Genomic DNA, 20,890 nt, shown 5'->3' on the forward strand with positions numbered 1-20,890 from the left:
TCTGATGCACGTACAGGCGAGCCCGCAGGCGTAGCGCCTATAAGTGGCGGCAGGCGAGCCAGTGAGGGTATGGTGATTCACGCGCTCGCATTTTGTTCCGTTTGTATCTCGAACAGTTCGTACGCCAAGTGCCTTGACTCCACCGGTGCCAAGGGTCTGCTTCACGTTCACAAATTACGGGAGTGGTGATGGATGTTGTTGCGGCCCATGGGATACCTGGCGAACATCTTGTTGTAGTGGTCTCTGTTTTTGTAGAGGTCGGAGAGCACCGCGTTCGTTATTTTAACCAGGCCCTGAAGTTTCTCTTCTTCACTCTGCCGGGTGGACAAGGGGGCGGCCACGGTGACTCTCAAGACATTTGGAAGAGTCAAACAAAAAAAGCACGCACACTCACACTCATCGCTGATGCCGCCCCCACAGCACCAATCCACGTGAGGCCCACAAACTATCTGGAGCGGCGACGCGGGCGAGCGTTTGCCGTCCGCTGCCGTCGTTTGGCCTACTCCTCCACGTCAGCTCGACGACTTGGTAGAGGTGGGGGTGCCCGCACGTGACCCCCGCCACACGCGACCTGCCGATCAACTAATCGTGGTGTTACCCATGTACACCGCTGGGTGGACAGAGGCGGCGGGGAGAGGATTCAGGGAAACTTCACCATCGTTTCAACCGCCGCACCACGAGATCGAAATCCGCGACCTTTGGATTGCAAATCCGGTGTGATAACCATAACCCCCACAGCAAGAACTATCCTATTAAACAAAACAAAAATTCTGACATGAGGCAGTGTTCATAAAAAAAATGTAAAGATTACAAAAAATGCAAACGTTCTGCTCGATTCTATCCAGGCGATATGTATCCTTAAGATGTAAAGCTTTCGTGGCTGCAGGGATTCATCTTCTCGGTTCTTTCGGTAAAGTCACGTAGAAGGGAACTAATAAGAGGACGGCTGCTTGCGTTGTGGCCGAAACGTCGTGAGAATTGTATTTTATTATGTTTTATTTTTATTATTTTATCATTTCCCTTCTACGTAACTTTACCGAAAGAACCAAGAAGATGTGTATCCTGCTGAGGGTTTGTGGGCGAACCCTGTTGTTGTGAATAGTAGTCGTACAATGGCATGCTTAAAAAAAAATGCCGGCAGCCTATCGCTTCACTTCTTTCCCCCTCAAAACTTCTAAGTGCAAAATTACTTTTGTGTCTGAACAAACTGCCCTGTCTGGATATAGACGAAGCAATGTGAATGGCTTAAGCCTCCGCTGTCTCCAAACACGAGCGGCTGTCATGATGAACACACCCCTGAGCCTGCGAGACGGAGCTAACAAAATCAGCACAATCAACCCGAGCTATAAATGCTCTGATACGTGCATTGGCTTTGTGCTGTTCGCCTTTTGGCGTTCTCTGGTCTGACACTGGTGAGACAAGGCCATAAAGAAGGCTGCCTCTGATGCAAGCCAATCAGTTTCATAGACAATGGAATAAACGATTATCAGAGCATGCTTATTTACGTGTGTTTTTTCCGCAAATACGTGTGGTTAATGCAGGCTTGATTTCTTGCAAAAGGTATCTATTTTTATTGGCAGACAAGGTATACTCAGGGGAGTAAGGTATAAGCTATTCTTATTTTTTAATAAAATCAGTATTACGTTCTGATGAGCTGATTCACAAGAGTGCTTTAGGGTTCAGGTTGCACAACAACCTGGCGAGATTCGTGCCGTTAAGACCTTCAACCACCCGAAGCATCCTAACAAATGGTTAATTTGCGCAAGCGTGTGACAAGCAAGCTTGCTATGGTTACAGCCCACGAGAATTATTCTCATAATTTTAGCCATATCATTACGTGGCCTAACCAAACCAAAAAATACGATCACAATATTGGCGGCGAAGATCTACGTGTTTTGGTAAATTCTCGACCTCTGGGTACCACTGCAATGTCCGTCTGGCATATCTGCCCTCCCCCATTCTGCACACTCGCCCCACGCATCACATTACATCCACAGGACATTCCTGACACATTCCATTACGAACTTCCAAGTTGCTTTCTCCATCGCTCCATGAAATTCCGAGCGCGCTCCGCATGCGCCTGCTTTCAAAAGCCACGGTTTATTTCTCAGTTGTGCCGCTAAATTCAAACTCCTCTCGGAGATGTATGGTCACACGGACAAATACTCAAGCGTCAAACATTCAGGTAAATCCAGGTACCTTCCCGCCCGCCTTGAACGTCGAGTTCATCTGCTCGTACCACTCCTGCGTCCCTTTCTAAAACACAAAACGATAACAAACGAGGCATGAAAAAAAATCACATCTACCCATGGATTCTGTAAACATTTCTAACATGCATTGGCCCTCAGAAGTCTTTACTTATACAGTTTAGTTGTGAATATGGAAGCCGACGGATATCTGTCAGCGAAAAATGCGTTCACATGTATGTAAAAAAATTTGAAAATTGAGTGCTCTTTATTGGTAAAAAAAAAAAAACTTTTAGTGTTGATTTTTAAAAATAATTTTTGGCAAAAACGTAAGACATTTACAGCCCTTTGTTGTCAATCTACTGCTGGATGAGGGCACCCCCCTGCTGTGCGCGCCATGGGGGGGGGGGTGTTATTTGGTGGTGGATGGGACGGGGAGGGGAGGGGCGAGGGGGGTGGGGGGAGGGCCAGGACTAGTTTAGATACCACTCGCCACTGATTAATCGAATTCAGGCCAGCGGCTGCCCAGGGCAGGTGCGTTAACCACTGCCCCACCGGTCCCGCTACGCGGCACTGTGCTTACGAGTGGCCCTCCTCACCTTGATGACGCTATTGATTTCCAGGTAGAGGTCGTTGTGGAAGGGACATGCCTTCTTGAACACCTGCGTGCCGTAGAACTCCGACAAACACCTTCGTAGGGAGGCACAAAACGTTGCAGAAGAACCATCAGCTCCGACATCGTAAAACAGCGATGTTTACTTAAACATCCCTATATTTACAGTATACATACTGTGCATATCCAATGTAAACAATTTGGGGTGAGTGTATATGCATGCGCCATTTTGTATATAAGCCTTTTACCCAGGGCACACCAGGGGAAGGGGAGTAGAGTCAAGGATATGATGAATGGAAATATAAAAAGGAATAGGAATAGGAAAGGGATGAGAGGAGAGAAGAATAGGAAATACGAGGAAAGGGTTGGAATAGAAACTGAACAAGTATAACCCGTACAAACAAAGTGTTTCACTATAAATCCTTTATATGCGTGGCGGCTAGAGTCCTCTCGTCCTCTGGCTTGAGATGGCTGCCACCTATGGGTCAGATGATTGCATTGCACCATTAAGCAATTGGTAATTAAACATTATATTTTTGTCCTAAAAAGTGTAAAATTTTGGAAAAACATTTTCACGAACATTAATTGTCACGCACAACGAGTCTGTGTGGAAAATGTCAGCTCGATTGGATCACGGGAAGTGGATTAAAAAACGACCGAAAGATTTGCACGGTCGTAAGCGCGCAAGCGAACTTAATATAAAGGATTTAAAAATAGGACCAAAGGGTCAGGAAATATGAATAAAGATTAGGATAGGGAGGGAGCAGTGTGTGTTTTCACATTGGGCGGGGAAAGGGGAGGGATTCAGAGTGGGGGGTGGCCACACAGAAGTCACGTGACTTAGGGGAGGCTTGAGCTCATGATGATATAGATATGTACTGCATTTCCCTTTGCCTTCAGCCAAATTTACTTACATTTGATTACCTTTTACACAAGTTTTCGCCATTGCCTCTTACCGCCATCTAATTTTTTGGGTCCATATTTGAAAATCGTTAAAGCGCAATTCACCATCTTCAATTGGCTATATTTAACGTGGCATTAAATCACCGTCAAATGTAGTCGACATTTGTTACATTTTAAGTGACCACAGGCCATGTGTGTAGCCACTGCCGCCAACTTGGCCAAGAGACAAAACAAAACCAAAAAAAGTTACCAGGTAAATCCCACTGAGCGATATTGCTCTTTTGCAGAAGCGACCTGGCCACAAATGATAGCTCAATAAAGTGGCTTATCAAATACTCTGAACCCATGCAAATTCTAAATGTAGAGGGAAAAAAATGGAGGACCCGGAGAAGAATCCACGCGACCACCAAGTGAGAGAGACATGAAAACTCCAAAAAATACAGCGGGGCGTCAGAATCGGGATTGAACCTACGACCTCCTGTATACCAGGCGAGGTAGTTCACGTCTCGCCACCGTGGCGCCGGGCCACATCGCCGAAAGCTTGACTACCAAGAAATGCTCCACACGCGGCCTAACCCCCCGTGGAAGTTTAACACGTAGGCTTTTGCGACCAATATTATTCATAATCAACGTTTTTGGGTTTAGATCGCGTTATTTATAAATGTGTCGTAACCCTCCACCACCCGACACGGCCAATCAGTAAAAAAGTGTCACGTTGACAAAAGACAAATAGTTCACTGCTTTAGCCCACCGGTGTGTTGAAGCGTGGAACCACAACATTTACACATTTTTGAGTAGTACGACGTTTCGCTGGTAATTGCATCCAGCATCATCGGGGAAGTCCGCACCCGGATCACCTTGCGCGCTCAACGCAGTCGGAACCTTACCCCAGAAGCGCCTCCAGGCGGGACGTGGCCTCGGGGTTTGTTGGCGGGAACACGTCGCGGATCTTTCGCAGCAAACCCAGGCAGAACTCAAGGAAGCCGTTGAAGCTTTCGGCCAAGCTCTGCTGCTGCAACACACGCCGACGTACACCGGCCATTGTACACGCGCAGCCCCTGGGGACGGGCGGTCTGCCCGCTGGGGCTGCCACCACCACCGAGGTTGAAGGAAAATTTGGGAGATGTCGCAGGAAGATGAAGATCTCGCAAATACTGGACGGTGGTATAAACTGCAGTGGTGTTTTTTTGTTTTGTTTACGATTGTTCAGCACAGTGCAAAAATGCCTAAAAATAACCAGGTGGGCAGCAACAAACAGCACTGTTAAATAAAATAAATCACGACGTTTCGATCGCAATCCAGCAGTTCCACTGCTGGATTACATTTTTTCTGTCTGAGGATGACCGCTTGTGTTGCGATCGAAACGTCTTGATTTATTTTATTTAACAGTGCTGTTTGTTGCTGACCACCTGGTTATTTTTGGATTGTGTTGCGATCGAAACGTCGTGATTTATTTTATTTTCTACCTACGTGACTTTACCGAAAGAACCAAAGAGGATGGGTTCCTGCAGACACGAAAGCTTCAAATCAAGATAGCACTGTTAAAGTTGTATTAGATTAGAATTTAACACATTTGTTGAATTGAGCACAGTTATTTTAAGAACTCGGGAAAAAGAGACGATGGGAGGAAATGTCATGACGTGTAATGTGGTGAGTAAATGGGTGAGTGGGTGGGTGAGTGGGTGATTTGAGTGTGTGGCTGAGTGAGTGGGTGAGTAAATGGGTTAGTGGGTGGGTGAGTGGGTGGGTGAGTGGGTGATTGAGTGTGTGGCTGAGTGAGTGGGTGAGTAAATGGGTGAGTGGGTGATTGAGTGTGTGGCTGAGTGGGTGACTGAGTGAGTGGGTGGGTGAGTGGGTGATTGAGTGAGTGGCTGAGTGGGTGACTGAGTGAGTGGGTGAGTGAGTGGGTGAGTGGGTGATTGAGTGAGTGGCTGAGTGGGTGACTGAGTGAGTGGGTGAGTGTGTTGTTGTGACCTGCATTTCGGTGGCTCAACACAATGTAGATGACATGAAACAGTTAATCTGGTAGACCGAGTTCTGAACGCAGCTGCAGGAATCAATGAGTGATGTTTAGAGAAACGGTAACCGTGGTAGTAGCAATAGAAGAGCGATAAGGAGGAGAACTGACCACCGGTAACTGAGTGACCGTAGTGAATCAATGACGGCTGGATCATCAATCAACCGCACTACTTTACACAATTAGGAAACTGACAAAAATCGGCACTATTAATGTTCCCAGGAAGACTTACCGGTTTTCCAGGACCTCCACTGCAACAAAAGGACGATCCTGGGAAAACCAGGCCAGGTGGCCACCCTTACTCCTCACGCCTATTCCCCCCCCTTCCCACCCCCCTTCCAGGTGATTTCGTTCCGCCATCTCCGCCACCGCTGCTGGGGCCACGAGGCGCCTCGTACGGAGGGGACGGTGGGGCGCTCACCTGCTCGTGAGCCACGGACGCGTCCTGGAAGCTCTGCTCCACCTGCAGCAGGGCGTTGTGCAGGCACGTGTAGCTGATGGCATTCGCCTGGTGGTACTTGCTGTAGGCCTGCCAGTGCCTGCAACAGGAAGCGCTTTTAAGCGGGCACTACACCCGCTACCGACAATGGGCCAAGCTCTACAGACCTCTACGTGTCACGATGTTTTCAGCCAATCAACGGGTGCCTATACTTGTGGGCGGAAACCCGAGCACCCGGAGAAAACCCACGCGGGCAAAGGGCGCCATACTACACACGCAGGTTGGGGAAGGCAGCGTAGTACAAATGTTGGGAGCATCTCATCCAATGCAGTCAACTATCGGTTAACGGGGGTAATCGTGGTGGCGGTGGGGGGGGGGTTGATTTGAAGTGGCCCAGACACAAGAAAAAAAATACGTGGGCTAATGGAAGACGTAGGTAAACTAAGCTGTAAGAGACGTGGCCTTGCGATGGCCTGCTCAACGCAGCGTGATTTCTCAAACGACTGCTCCAGGGTAGACGCGGCAAAATCAGACGCTTTCAGCTCGCAGTGGTTTCTGTGTTTTCCTCATGAAAGCAATTAGCAAATAACTAATGCCGCAAATTTTCGTTTTTGCATCATTCTTAACTTAAATGCGAATTGTAAAAAGAAGAAGAAAGAAAACCAGCATTCGGATGTTGTCGCGCAAAGTGGTTACTCGGTGGATGTTAACGCGGACGAATGTGCCCCGGGTGTAAATTACATTTCTTGCCAATTACTGGCAAGAAATGATAAATGTGCGCTTCTCAAAACACAACAACCGTTGTGCATTAAAAAAAAACCCTGGCGCGCGCATTTTGCAAGAGCCTTAATTAATCCTCGGTAAATTACATCAGTGGCTTCTCTCCACCGTGACGTTATCCGAGATTGTGCCACAGAGAAAACAGGCGATTGCTTTTTCAACTGTTATACTGCATTATCAACAAAACCGGTTAAAAACGCACCGAATTGTCCAGATTGAAAAACACGCTGGGAAGAAAGACGCATCCCAGACTTTGGGGTACAGTTGTGTATTATTTTATTTTAAGCGTGTTCTATCGCTTCTCTCCTCTTCCCTCCTCCGATCGTTACCCCCTAAATCGGTAGGGCGGCGAGCCCAGATGCCCTCGTTCAATCCACAATGTTGAGTGATGGTGCATTACGCCTGGCCTGTTATATGCTGCGTGTTGTTGCCACCCTAACCCTTTTGATACTCCCCACTGCATTGTGGGTTCTTGAAAGATAACATTAAACGCTTACAACAACAATAAAGCGTGGTCTATAATCGCGAGAAAAATATGGTACTGCTGTGGTGGAGCTTACTACCAGAAGGTGATTATGAAAGCGCCGCTTTTAAGACGGCAAGAGATGTACGCACGTACGCTGAACCTCTTTCGCACCGTACGTAGCCAACCGTGCTAATCGGAGGTGATTCCGGTCGGCTGGAGGCGGTGTCTACCGTCACCTGGGTGGTCGTGTTACCGCGTTGCTATCCGGAACATTCTTCACGAAGGTGATTTTCAACAACTAGATTCCAGATTAAAACACGTCTTCTGCAAAACAGTGCAGTCTCCCGATTTCGAGACACACCAACCCCTGCCCCCCCCCCACCAACTTTTGCTTTAAAATACAGGGAGAAAAAAAAGGCGTATCTTATAATCCAGATAATATGGTAATAATGAAAACGATACTTTCATACTCTTTGGTTATTTCGATAAAGTCACGGAGGTAGAAAATTAATAGATCACGACGTTTCGATCGCAACACAAGCAACCGTCATCAGGTGAGACAACCACAGTAGCAGAGCAGCAGTTCTCCTGCTGTGGTTGTCTGAGTCGACCTACGGGAGGCCCAGGACAGGTGCAGATATTCGTCACTCTTATTGGTTGCGAGCGGGAATGTAACTCGGTTCGTAGCGCAGCGCGCTAACCACTGCGCCACCGCTCCCCCATAGTTAGTAGTTACGTATGTATGTATGCTGAACTTCTTTCGCACCGTACGTAGCCAACCGCGCTAATTGAGCGAGACCCGCCTTGCAACACGGGCACAGTAATTAAAACGTCTTCTAAAATCATTGACGCTTCAATTGCTCCCGTAATTAATTGCAAATCGGATGCCATTTCGGCACAGGTTGACCGCAGGGGATGCACAAATGTGTCCGTAAGCACGTGCATGTGACCCGAGTCAAAACCATCACCCCGACTCAGAGCTCCACACGGATGGATTCTAGAATCCATTGCTACTGTATACTGCGTGGTGCCACTCAAAGCTCCACACACAGATTATATCTAACAATATATGAGGCCTGTGTTTTGGATCAAAACATGTTGGACATATTGGTAATGACGGTAATGATGAAGACAATGATGAAAATAATGGTAATGACGATGGTGGTGATAACTATGATAAAACAATGTGCTAATCGGAAGTGCGAGCAATGATGATGATGATGATGATAAAAACAACGATGAGAACGATGTCGATGATGATGATGGTGGTGGTGCTGGTGGCAATGGCACTCACAGTATTGCCTGCTGGGCAGGAGGTATGTCCGTCTGCACGGCATGCTGGTGCAGGACCGTCTTGGCACACTTGGACAGCTCACCATCCCACGTGCTCAGCCCGCCCTGGGGTCGAGAGTTCAACGTCACATCGAGCTGGCTCCACTCCCTGCGTGCTTGGAGCACGTGCTCAGAAGGTGTTCACCCAAAACAAGACTTGCATTGATTGCATCTTACAAGTGAAACCACCTACCACATCTACCCCCCCCACCCCCGACCGCCCTCTAATTTTACTCTTCTCTCTGTTCATGCGCTCTCTGTTTCAGCAATAGAAGTATTCTGTTGAAGCCCCCAATGAATTGACACTCAGTGGAAGGTCACTCCATCTTCTCGGCTGCCCTTGTAATTTAGTAATTCCCTCTGCGCAGCCACCCAAAGCCATCTGTGCTGCTCAAATCCAGGATCGAGTCCTTCTATCCTCTTCTCTTAGATTGACAGCTCTCTGTCCTCTTAAAAAAAAAAAATGCTATTACATGGAGCGGTGGTACGGTGGTTAGCGCCTTTGCAACTGTGAACCCAGCGACCGAGAGTTTGATTCTCGGCCACGGCCAACATCAGTGGCGAGTGATATCAGAACCGGTCCTGGCCTCCTTCCTCCCTCGGTCAACGAGCATCGCACTGACCAGCAACGGTGAAGTGGGGCAAAGAAAAAAAAAACCCCATAACTGACGTGGCATGGGAGGCCTTCATCGATTGGGTGGATTGAGAACGGCTGAAATGCATTAACTTCGTTTAACATATACGGCTTCTCTTCCGTACGATGGAACGTGCCGGATTATTTTGCACGGGCACCCTGTGTGCAGCAATTTCAGCTACGTATGGGCAGCAGTTTTGATTTCTTTATTTCTTTATCTTCTTGGTTCTTTCGGTAAAGTCACGTAGAAGGGAAATAATAAAATGATAAAAATAAAACATAATAAAATACAATTCTCACGACGTTTCGGCCACAACGCAAGCTGCCGTCCTCACGTGAGTGCCATTGCCACCAGCACCACCACCACCACCATCATTATCATCATCGTTCTCATCGTTGTCTTTATCATCATCATCATCATTGCTCGCACTTCCGTTCTTCACCTGAGGACGGCTGCTTGCGTTGTGGCCGAAACGTTGTGAGAATTGTATTTTATTACGTGTTATTTTTATTATTTTATTATTTCCCTTCTACGTGACTTTACCGAAAGAACCAAGAAGATGAATCCCTGCAGTCACGAAAGCTTTAAATCGAAATGTATTTATTTATCGTCGCTGTGGTGGTGGTGGTGGTGGTGGTGCAAGACGGACGATGACGCTGCACATCGTCGATGACGACCATGGCCGCGCTAACCAAGCTGCCGCCCGGCTCGACCCAAAACACAAACCCGCTCAATAAAGAAATGGGCCCTTATTTTTGCACTTTCATTATTTAATTGTTCATTTGATGTTAATTTTGTTTTTAAATGCCAGCAATTGATATACATCGCAAAGTACGTTCCAGTTTCAGTGAAATGTTATAGCAACAATAAAAAACTCAACACAATAAGAGTGCCCCCAAAGGAACACATTTACATAACAGGCAACGTTTAAAGCCGATTATGTATTTTTTTCCCCTTTAAAGGCCACACAGTGTTATTATTGATGAAGGGATTGAGTGTTTTTTGTGGTTATGATGCTTAACGCACCACTCTCAATGCAGCGTGCAGTAGCATTAAAAAAAAAACACATTTTCGTTTAACTACATCAAAAACTTTGACCTAAAACTTTCGTGACTGCAGGAATTCATATTCTTAGTTATTTCGGTAAGTCACGTAAATAGAAAAAAAATAATGATAAAAAATAAAAAAAATATTTAAAAAACCCATGACCTTTCGATCGCAACACAAGCGGTCTTCATCAGGCGGAGTGAAAAGAGGGGCAAGCCTCCAAATGTAGCTGCTTTTAAGGGTTTTATGTTTTCTATTTCCGTGACTTTACCGAAATAACCAAGCATATACATCCCAAACGTTAGTCGTTAATTCATTTTCATATTCCAATCTGTTTCCCGGCCATCTGAGCAAATATTTACATGCATATCCGAGTAGGGACACTTTATCATTTTGATACCGTGCTGCATTAATTTGCAAGTAAACACGGATTTTTCACAGCTTTTTTTATCGCAATTCATAAGTGCGAGAAAAATCCGGTTTATTTCGCCGAACAAACGGTACACGGCGGTGCTGCTTCTGCGTGCACTTATCTCGTGGGTGGGGGAGGAACATGCGGTGTGTTTCAAATGACACGTCCATTAACACCGCCAAGCCGGTCAGTACGGGGTTAGCCAAAGGTGGGAGTACCAGGATCGTTTGAAACATCACTCAAAGCCGACGTTTGCTATGGTTGGGAATCGAAGCCAGGTCGCCGAGACTCATGGCGCACCGGCGCTAACCGCTGCTCCACCGCTCCTCCGCCGCTCCTCCGCCAAAATTGCTAAATTATTTTAAATGCCATTTTTTGACGCTGTACCTTGGCTAATTTAAAATCCCTCATTTCCCAGTGACACAAATAATTAACAATTAAAACAAATTAATGAAACCCGACATGTTTTAGAGTTTAAATTAACACGTCTCTGTACGCGTTTACACCATGATTGTATATTTTAAAAGTGATATTTCGTTTATCTTGTTCATTTCATCGGGTGTCCTTTATTTAATGAGTTGAGAGCCCACCTCCCACCCACTGTCTGCATTGCAAAAGAAACGAGGGATGGCCCCAGGTACTGGGCTGAAAATTGGGAGAACATTGGACAGGAGCCCCCCATTTAATTCCACACACCAGGGCTCCTGCCGCCCGGGCTACGCCGCTGACACTCATCGACGTGTACACAGAAGTGAGCGGTGGCGCAGCGGTCGGTGCACTGCACTCTGAACCTGCGACCTGGTCACGGGCTAACATCAATGACGAGCGATATCTGAAACAGTCCTGCAACCACCCACCCCCCACCCACCCACCCGTCACCTTCCCGTCACCAACCCGCATATGCTGAACTTCTTTCGCACCGTACATAGGCAACTGTGCTAATCGGAGGTAGCACGAACAAACGTTGGGCAGCATGGCCAAACGGCCCCCACGATCGAGCCGGCACGGGAAGGCCTTCATTCAACAGTGGATTGACAAAGGGCTCCACATTTGTATTATAACGTTCACATGATGACCAACTGTTGAGAAAGACACCAGAGCAGTCCCTGACGCCCCTCTCAAGCAGATGCTTCACACACGCTGGCAATGCACTGTGCATTTAATATGAGGACCTGGGGTTGAATTCCCAGAGACTTGCAAATGAGCTACTTATTCCAGAAGGAACTTTCCTGATGACTATGCTACCCTGCCACACGTGGCTTTTAATATATTGATTACTCATCTTATTGCTATAAGCAATTATCACAAAAGCTTGCTGAATGGGAAATTAGAGGCTCCATTGAAGATGATTTCATTCCACGGTAATATTAATGTCATATTTTTTACAATATTAATTATATCATATTTGTCGTTCAAGGCCTCGGTGAGGAAAAAAAGGCAGAATATCAAATGCAAAAAAAAGCTAATTAATGTGTTTGAAAGAGATTATTTAATATGTTTCTTTGTCCTGCACTAGGCCTCGGTGGCCAATTTACAGTATTTCAGGAATTGAGGCCGCTTGCCAAAGGGCTAACGAGCTTGACATTCCATTATTTGAGGTCAGAGCAAAGCTCCATCCCGCCATTTGTCTGCGTCCGCTAATGAGGCAGTTGAGAAAAGATCTTTGAAAGCGGCAAACCTGGAAGAAAAAAAAAATTGGGACCACCTCACCTGCACAAAAGGTGGTCAATCAATAATTTACATAATTGTGAACAGAGACTGACCGGACGTTTGGAAGACAAGCCACGTGGAGTTGCTACAGCACGACGGACGAGTGTTTTATCTAGCCTGTGATGTTTTATTGCGGTTAGGAGTAATTAACTGGCGATAATCAGTCAGGTTTTTTAATCAGGGAAACATGGGGAGATGGCAGTTCACATTGCGACGACATATGTTTCAATATTCGATGGAGATAAGAATAGTTAATTGTGTCGAACAATGTGTTTTTTTTTTTAGGAATTCATCACTGAAAGAAAAACAACATGCAGACAGGCTGTTGTGCGGTGCATGCGGTGTCTGCAGTTTGTGCGGTGCGTGTGGTTTGTGCGGTGTGTGTGGTTTGTGCGTGTGGTGCATGCGGTGCGTGCAGTTTGTGTGGTTTGTGTGGTGCGTGTGGTTTGTGTGTGCAGTGTCTGCAGTTTGTGTGGTTCGTGCGGTGCGTGTGGTTTGTGTGGTGCGTGCAGTGCGGATGACTGTGCACGTGCCTGCATGTTGTGCTGGTACGCGATGAAGTGTTCCATCAGCATCTCGTACACCGTCACGTTGGAGACCTTTTTGCTGAGCAGCGTGTCCCTCTACAAGTGAGCAGGCACACGCACGCACACGCGCGCACAAGCGCGCAGATTCACGCGCACGCACACACACATACACACGCACACACACACGCAGGCGGCACACTTGACAGCATGCAGACGCAGCAACGCAGGGACGTGTGAGCACGGTCGGGCTGGGAGAGGACCCCCCAATTAAAAAATCCCTGTTGACACGGGGTGTCGGAGCTCATGGAATTAATTTTCACAGTGACAAGTTTGCATTAGTATTTACACGTTTTTCTTTCAATATTAATACTTATAGCCCATTTTTTATCTTAAAAACGTATAAACATTGCCACTTATTTGAGAATTGAAAACCACGTCGTTTGTGTTAAAGCCGAGCCGCGCTACGTCCTATCCCCTCCGGCTCCAGCTCTCTCCGCCCACCGTCAACCCAAGCCGCCTCGCGTCCCATCGCTCGCAGCGAGCCCGCGCGCACACGCGGTGACATCCGCGTCACGCGCTGCTCTGCAGCCCGCCTGCCGACGGGCATGCGGGTGGCTCGGCAGGATGTCTTGCCTGCGACGAGGTGAGGTTGAGCAGAAGGTGGCACCAGCCCTGCACCTTGGACGAGCTGGTCCTGGGCTCCAGCTTACACCACTTGTCCACCCCCGTGGACGGCAGATCCTGGCACGGCAGCAAAAGGGCCAGCGATCAGAGAGCGAGCGCGCACAGTGCGGTAAAACGCTAAAGTTGTGCAAGGTGCAGCCGTGCAATTTCTCGCCCGTGCCCGCACCACCCAGAGGGAGCTTTAGAGAGAACAGCAGGCTTGGGACACGTTAAGGCGAGATGTACGTGGCGTGCCGAGATCGTTCCCGGAACAGCGTGCCGAGCCGTCCGCGCGTTGAAATCAAGCGCGGGTTGTTACTTGGGGAGGCGGGGAAGGTCGCGGTGGCGGTCTCGTCGTGAGCGATGGGAGCCGACTCGGTGGGGGCTCACATTCAGTGGGATGTCGAGGCATCCCAGGAAGTCGTCGACGTGCTCCTCCGCCGAGCCGGACGCGTTGGTCGTGCGGGCGGACTTGACGATCTGTTTGAAATAGCTGAACGGGAGCAAGAGACAGTGCGCAGGGACGGTGGGGGCCGGCGGGTGAGATATGTTGCAGCGGAAAACACTCGCAGCCAGACAACGTGCGCAAAGAGCATCCCTGTATTGTTAGACGGCAGGGGTGGAGCAGTGGGTGCAGTGGGACACTATGAGCCTTTGTTAGCCACAGCAAACAAGTGGCCGGCCTTACCAAACTCCCCTCCCTCCTTCATCATCCTGCACTGAACAGCATGGTGAAGTATGGATACAAAAGAAAAACCTCATGACCAATATGGAGTGGCGAGGGCTTCATCTATCGGTGGGTTGAGACTGGCAGCACTCATTTGTATATTTTTACATCCGAGAAATTTTTTTTTTAATCCGACCGTATGACGTCACGGGTAATTACATCACATACTGCGTCACGTCTCTGCCTTTTCACCGAACAGTGGTGTCCCGTAGCATCGTGTGATGTTACTTTTGTGAGCATGAAAACACGACAGCTTAGTCCGTAATAAAAAAAAATATCCTGATATCTAAAAAAAAATCTGAAACGTTCCATAAATATCTTAAAATCCAATATGACAAATGTGAGTTTCAACCCCTTACGACACAACTAGCTGGTACCACCAAGTGGTCGGCGCTTGAGTGTTCATCGTACATAAGGTGCACACTGGGTCATCTGTGGTCACAACAGGCAGGTGGGGCCACTTGAAATATTTACGCGGGCGTAATGGCGGAGTCATAAAACCGCCCACTCCACGCTACATAGCAAGGTCGCGTCGCGCGAAAGTGAAGAGGGCTGCTCATCAGAAGCTCCACATCTGGGCGTTGGCGAGCAATAGCGGCGGAGTGGGGTGTAAAAACCGATCCCGTACGGAGGCACGTTCGGCTCCTTTCCACCGTTTTATTGGCGCGGGATTGGGGATGGAAAAATATGTGACGGCCAAGATTAACTCGGCACATGCAGTAAAGTTTGGGCTCCAGGATACCGCACGGACGGGACGCAATCCAGCTTTCTAAAAAAAATATAAAAACGTTGATAACAGATCGAGCGAAAACAGATAAGTTTTCCCTCCCCGGGATCGGTGAAGCGAGGAGCAACGGAGAGATGCCACTTGGGGTCACGTAATTCCGATGCCGCTCGCCGCAGCCGTGTTTGCGCTGCGTGAACGCTCCCCAAAGAACAGCAAAACGGCGGCACGTGGGGAGAGAGACGCCCGATCTCGCCCCTTCCTGTCCGGTCTGGCAGCGACAATAGCGGCAGGACCCTGAGAAATGCGCCCGCCCGGCCGCAAGCCTATGATGCGCCGTGGAATCAAAACAAGCACTCTCGTACGGCTGTCGCCGAGCGGAAAATAAAAGTGAAATGTTATCCATGATAGAGGTTTCCTTTGGGTTTGGTCGCGTAAATATATAAATGTGTCGTTAAACCCGCCACCACCCGACACAGCCATTTAGTAAGGTTTGTCACGTCAACAGAACGTGCCAATTCGTTACTAGTCCAACACGCACCGGTGTGCTGTGGTGTAAACCCATAACATTTACAATTCGAGTCCGACGTTTCGCCAGTAATTACAACCAGCCTCATCAGGCGACAGCCAGAGTTGTGGAGAAATCATCCTCCTGTTTTCGATATTAAATAGAGGGACAGATATGATCGTCATGACTTGTGAGCCAATCACGCGCGAAGACCAGATGGGGGAGCGGGGGTTAATGTATTCATATACATTACAATCGATTTCTATTTTATTGGTTGGGTTATTCACAATCAAAGCAAAGGGCAATGCTGGTGGGAGAGCCGATGGCCCGGTGCGACGCGCGACGACCTTAATGCCCAAACAAAAAACACCGCGATTCGCAAGCGGAACAGCGGCGGTGGGCGCGTGGGGCGGCCGTGTGCTCAGCCGATTTCACGCCAAACCCCCCTTCATTAGGCGGAGGTGCTGCAATCAATGGGGTTTCATTAGCGCCACTGTTTTGAGCTGCGCGTTATACCCCGCGTAACAAGTCTGCCCGGGCGTAAATTTGCCGCTGAAATCATCGAAAACGAAAATATCAATAGAGCAGAGAGAGCTTGGTTTTATAAGATGGCAAGGACGCCGCTTGTTGTGCAACAACAACAACAAACCAAGGTAAAGGTGCAGCCCCTGCAATTTCTGGCTTGTGCCACAGCTGGTTGTAAGCGACGCCAGTCGAGGCAGCTATAACAGGGAGCCCCTCTCAAGCATGTGTTTTGGCCGACTCTTCCACGGCTGGTCAGACTTTTTGGAATAGGTGGTACATGTAATATATAAATAACAATTTACCGCCCTTTGTCAATCCAATGCTGAATGCGGGACTCATTCGGCAGCGGTAGTGGGACGTTTTTTGACCATATTTAATCCATCTGGTCAGTGAGGTTGGTGCAAGTCAGGGGGGGGGGGGGGCAGGAGAGCCACCGATGTTAGCCGTGACTGGAAATCAAACTGACGTCACCAGGTTTGTGTGCTAACCGCTGCACCACTTGCTCCCTTCAGAGGCCTAATAAGATTAAGCAGCCAGAAGGCACAGACGCGTCAGAAAAATATCATCAAAATACCGATATACAAAAAAAACAAGGGATCTTTCGACTAAATATCAGATTCTACTACATGGTGGTTTGCCAGTCAAGGAAGATGGAAACGCTAATTTCGACGAATTGGAAATATTGACGTCCCATTATTAATCTGTAGCTTGGGCAGAAGAAACCGGCAATGTGCCAAGTGATCCGCAGCTCCTGCCGTTCGCTGCGTTTGAAGAGTACAAGACGTCTCGCCGAGCGAGGGCATCACCGGAGTTTGCAGGTCAAGAAACAGGCAGAACAGCTGACCACTGTGTTCCCCAGTCCCCATATTCTACCGGAGATTACAACCGCGGAGAATGCCAAAAAATACACTCATCTGAAACGGAAAGGCGCCTTGGCGATTTTGTAAGCGCGGATTTGAAGTCACAAAGCAAGCCCGTCATGATTGTAGTTGGCTCCACATTGTTTCCCCTCGAACTCAGGTCGCCCGGTTCATGGCACAGCGTGCGCTAACCGCTGCGCCGCTGCTCCCTAAAGGCCGAGTAAAACTATAAATTCTAGATTTGAAGCTTTCGTGACTGCAAGGATTCATATTCTTAGGTTTTTTCGGTAAAGTCACGTAGGTATTCCTAACAGCGTGCTTCAGCCGCACCGAACCTCACAAAAATAATATTCAGGGCCTACCTTGGCTCCACCCTCAACCAGTATATATACAAGGACTGTTTTATTGGAATTTCTCTCACTTGATACAGCTATCGTGCTGTGACGGTTCCACCTGAAGAGGGAAGCTTGTGTTGCCTCCGAAACGTCGTGATTTTTATTTGATTTTTATTTTACTTTTATTAATTTTAATTTTTTACCTTCGTGACTTTACCGAAAAAACCTAAGAATATAAAACTATAGAGTATGGTTGGGCGAAAGGGAACGTACGCGCTGTTTATGTACACGGGTTGCGCAGGCGCGTGTGTCGCTGGCGCGTGTGCGCCGGCGTGCGTCTCACCTGCCCATCCCCTTGAGGCTGTGCACCTCGTTCAGCTTGCTGCACGCCTCCACCACCGAGACGTCATCGTCGTGGTCCCTGTCCGGGTTTGGGCACACGCGGTGAAACAACCTCGAGCCAACGCCGCCAACTCAATCCGGGGGTGGGGGGTGCACTCAAGTTTAATTTATTAGGTATAGCCCTGTGAGCCATTCGGCTCTTGAATCGGGTGCAACCGCAACAAACAAAAAAACAAAAACATGAACAAGAAAACATCTTAAAGTGACTTTGTGCAAACAGAAAATCCAAGAAAAGGCGGCAAAATATTGCAGAAAAAGCACCGTACACCAACACTGTGTGCAAAAATCCCAGTGGGATGCAAGTCAAACAACAACAACCACAAGACAACTTAGATTAAGGCCATCAGTCTAACTCTGTACTACAACAAACAAACATGGCCAAACCGAAAAACTTTTAAAAAATCACCAAAATAAAGTGGTCATTACATTTCTATTATTACAATTATTTTCCGTATTAATATTATTCTTTCAACGGTTTTCGTTTTTATTACATTCGTTACTAAAGATGCAGCATTGCACGGCTCAAACAAAGAAAAGCGTGCCCCGTTTTCAAACGCTCTTAACGGAGTCCGCCTTAAAAGCAGTCCGATTCACAATCAGAGTCTCCCTGCGATGCAATTTATTTTGTTCAAACAAAGTAAACACGTAGAAAAACAGCCAGGACACAAAGGACCACCACGTGTCCGACACAGAGAAGAAGTCAGATGTCGACTAAGGCAGGAAAGAGACGCAGCGGAGAGGCAGATGAGAGACGAGACAGAAGACGAGAAAATGAAGAGCTGAAAATAATCGGCGGTAAAACGACGGGAGCCAGGAACAGGTCAGCAGAAGGTATAACCGTACACCTCTGTGTGCGATTTACAACAACAAGCCTCCAAGCATCAGTTTTGACTTGTCAAGCGACGAACCTTGCCCTCGTATGCAAAGCGGTTGAGAAGGTGCCGCCCTCTACTGTGTGAAACCAAAGGTCACTTGAAGGAAACTCAGCGGTAGCTCTGTGGTATCCGCTTACCCCGGCGCCGTTCTCTTACACAGAGGGACGCACTGCTCGTGACGTGACACTCACTGATAGCACAATGAGGATAACATTCTAAATATTGTTTATTAAAGGAGCACTTACCAGATGTCGAGGTGAAGCGTATCGGTTTGAATATCGTCAATGTCTCTGAAAAGGAAATGTCCACACGTGCGAATATTAAAAGGCCAATTGTTTTTTTTTTGTATGTGCAGTTTTTGAAGTCGCGCCCGTTACTGAAGACAACGCATTGTGCGAGTGACACACCACGGAGGAAAGGCCTGCCCACGTGAATGTCATGGATGTCACACGACTTACAATGCCGAGGTAGCCAGCTCGATCTGTCAGCGAAGCAGTTGAAGTTTGTTTAACACGCGGTAGGCTTTCGCGACCAATATCATCCATAGTACATGTTTTTAGGGCTAGATCGTGCATAAATATATAAACATATCTGGCTGCCGCCTGATGTAGCGAGTTGTAATTACTGGCGAAACGTCGTACTCAGATTGTAAATGTTGTGGCTTGGCTCTCCAACACACAACCGGTGTTGCTGTACTCGTGACGAATTGGCCACGTTCTGTTTTCGTGGCGGGTTTAACGACACGTTTATATATTTAAAGCGATCTAACCCAAAAAACACCTGTATCATCACCGCCTCTGTTCACCCAACAGCACGAATGGGTACCCCGCCCATAGTCCATTGGCAGGTCGCGTGTCGTGGAGTTAAAGTGTGGGCACTCCCACCTCTTCCAAGATGTTTGGCTAAGGTAGAAGAGTACGCCAATACCGTCGACAGGGGCGTTCTAGAGTTGCCTCGAGTGAATGCCCTTCCGCGGGCAGTGGCGTGAGTAAGCAATTGCAGGGCTGCACCTTTACCCCATATAACAAGAAGGCGTGCTGTCCTATAACAACTTTTTTTTTCTTCATAAAAGCTATCACAGCAACCTTGCTATCATACATATTCGCGATCCAGAGAAGAAACGCTTCGAGGTAATTAATGTTAGCAGTCGCCACCCTCGGGGGTACCTACATGCCATGTTTGGGCCAATGTCTCAAGGGCGAAAAGCTGCCAGGATGTGGAGCAAAACCTCGCACGTCGTGCCAACACCGCGCTGCAATCCGAACAAAAACACACCGGAGAGCTATGCAAGGAATTGCATTTTGAATAAACCCACCCAAACGGCGTGCAAATGTGCGGTTAGCGTAGCATTCGAGCGTGCCATGAGAACCAACTTGTTTAGCCAGGAGAGATTTAATTTGATCGCAGCTGCCGGTGGGGAGAAAGAACACGCACGAGCTGCTGTGATACCCAGGCACACTCTCGGCAGGTCACGCGGAATGTGCGCTCGCCCGTTCGACTCCAATGTTCTCTCCGTTATTTTTATTCCCACCCCCCCCGCCGCCCAAAGTCTGGAGATAATTTCGTGAAAGTCTTCACGCCCACATCCCCTCGTGGGCGCTTGGGAATCCACTGAAGGCGCGTTTAGCACACGCCGCGGTGTTTCACACGCCTCGCCGTAGACTCGGCAAAAACTTCGCGCGCGCCGGAGCGCGGCTCTGGTGCGGCAGGATGACAGTCGCACGTGGGCAGACGCGCGCGCGTGTGTATGTGCATGTGTGTGTGCGTGTGTGTGCATGTGTGTGTGTGTGCATGTGGGGAGTGGTAGTGTAGCGGTTAGCGCGCTGCGCTATGAACCTGGTGACCCGGGTTCGATTCCCGCTCACGGCTAACACCAGTGACGATTATCTGAACCGGTCCTGGGCCTCCCCTAGGTCGACTCAGCCTTAAATAAGTACCTGGTGCGGTGTGTAAACATCGCCACTGGGGAGACAAAGGCGGTCGGACGTGGTGCTGGCCACCCACCCCCTCGTGTAACGTTCCGGCCTTCATAGGTGCTCGCTAACAGCACTTGCCCCAACAGTCTGTTAAGGCTATACGGGGGATCTTTTTTTTGTGTGCATGTGTGTGTGCGTGTGTGTGTGTGTGCGTGTACGTGTGTGCGTGTGTGGGTGTGGCGCAGGGGAGCGGCAGTGCAGCGTTTAGCGATACGCTGCGCTACGAAC

At 48.3% G+C, this 20,890-nt stretch overlaps 1 protein-coding gene across 1 annotated transcript in view; it reads right to left on the reverse strand.

Moving 5' to 3' along the window:
• LOC144726391 (BAI1-associated protein 3-like) overlaps positions 1-20,890 on the reverse strand; it is an 80,940-nt gene that overhangs the window by 23,813 nt on the left and 36,237 nt on the right. The window contains exons 9-19 of the mRNA XM_078605061.1: positions 18,932-18,976; positions 17,753-17,830; positions 14,121-14,223; positions 13,701-13,808; positions 13,074-13,163; positions 8,699-8,802; positions 6,141-6,258; positions 4,590-4,714; positions 2,786-2,876; positions 2,200-2,256; positions 217-314 (exon numbers count right to left, since the gene is read on the reverse strand). Of these exons, the coding sequence (XP_078461187.1) occupies positions 217-314; positions 2,200-2,256; positions 2,786-2,876; positions 4,590-4,714; positions 6,141-6,258; positions 8,699-8,802; positions 13,074-13,163; positions 13,701-13,808; positions 14,121-14,223; positions 17,753-17,830; positions 18,932-18,976 (1,017 nt within the window). The remainder of the gene's footprint in view (positions 1-216; positions 315-2,199; positions 2,257-2,785; positions 2,877-4,589; positions 4,715-6,140; positions 6,259-8,698; positions 8,803-13,073; positions 13,164-13,700; positions 13,809-14,120; positions 14,224-17,752; positions 17,831-18,931; positions 18,977-20,890) is intronic.

The sequence above is a fragment of the Lampetra planeri genome, chromosome 23 (genome assembly GCF_965212315.1).
Source record: "Lampetra planeri chromosome 23, kcLamPlan1.2.h2, whole genome shotgun sequence".
NCBI classification, from domain to species: Eukaryota; Metazoa; Chordata; class Hyperoartia; order Petromyzontiformes; family Petromyzontidae; genus Lampetra; species Lampetra planeri.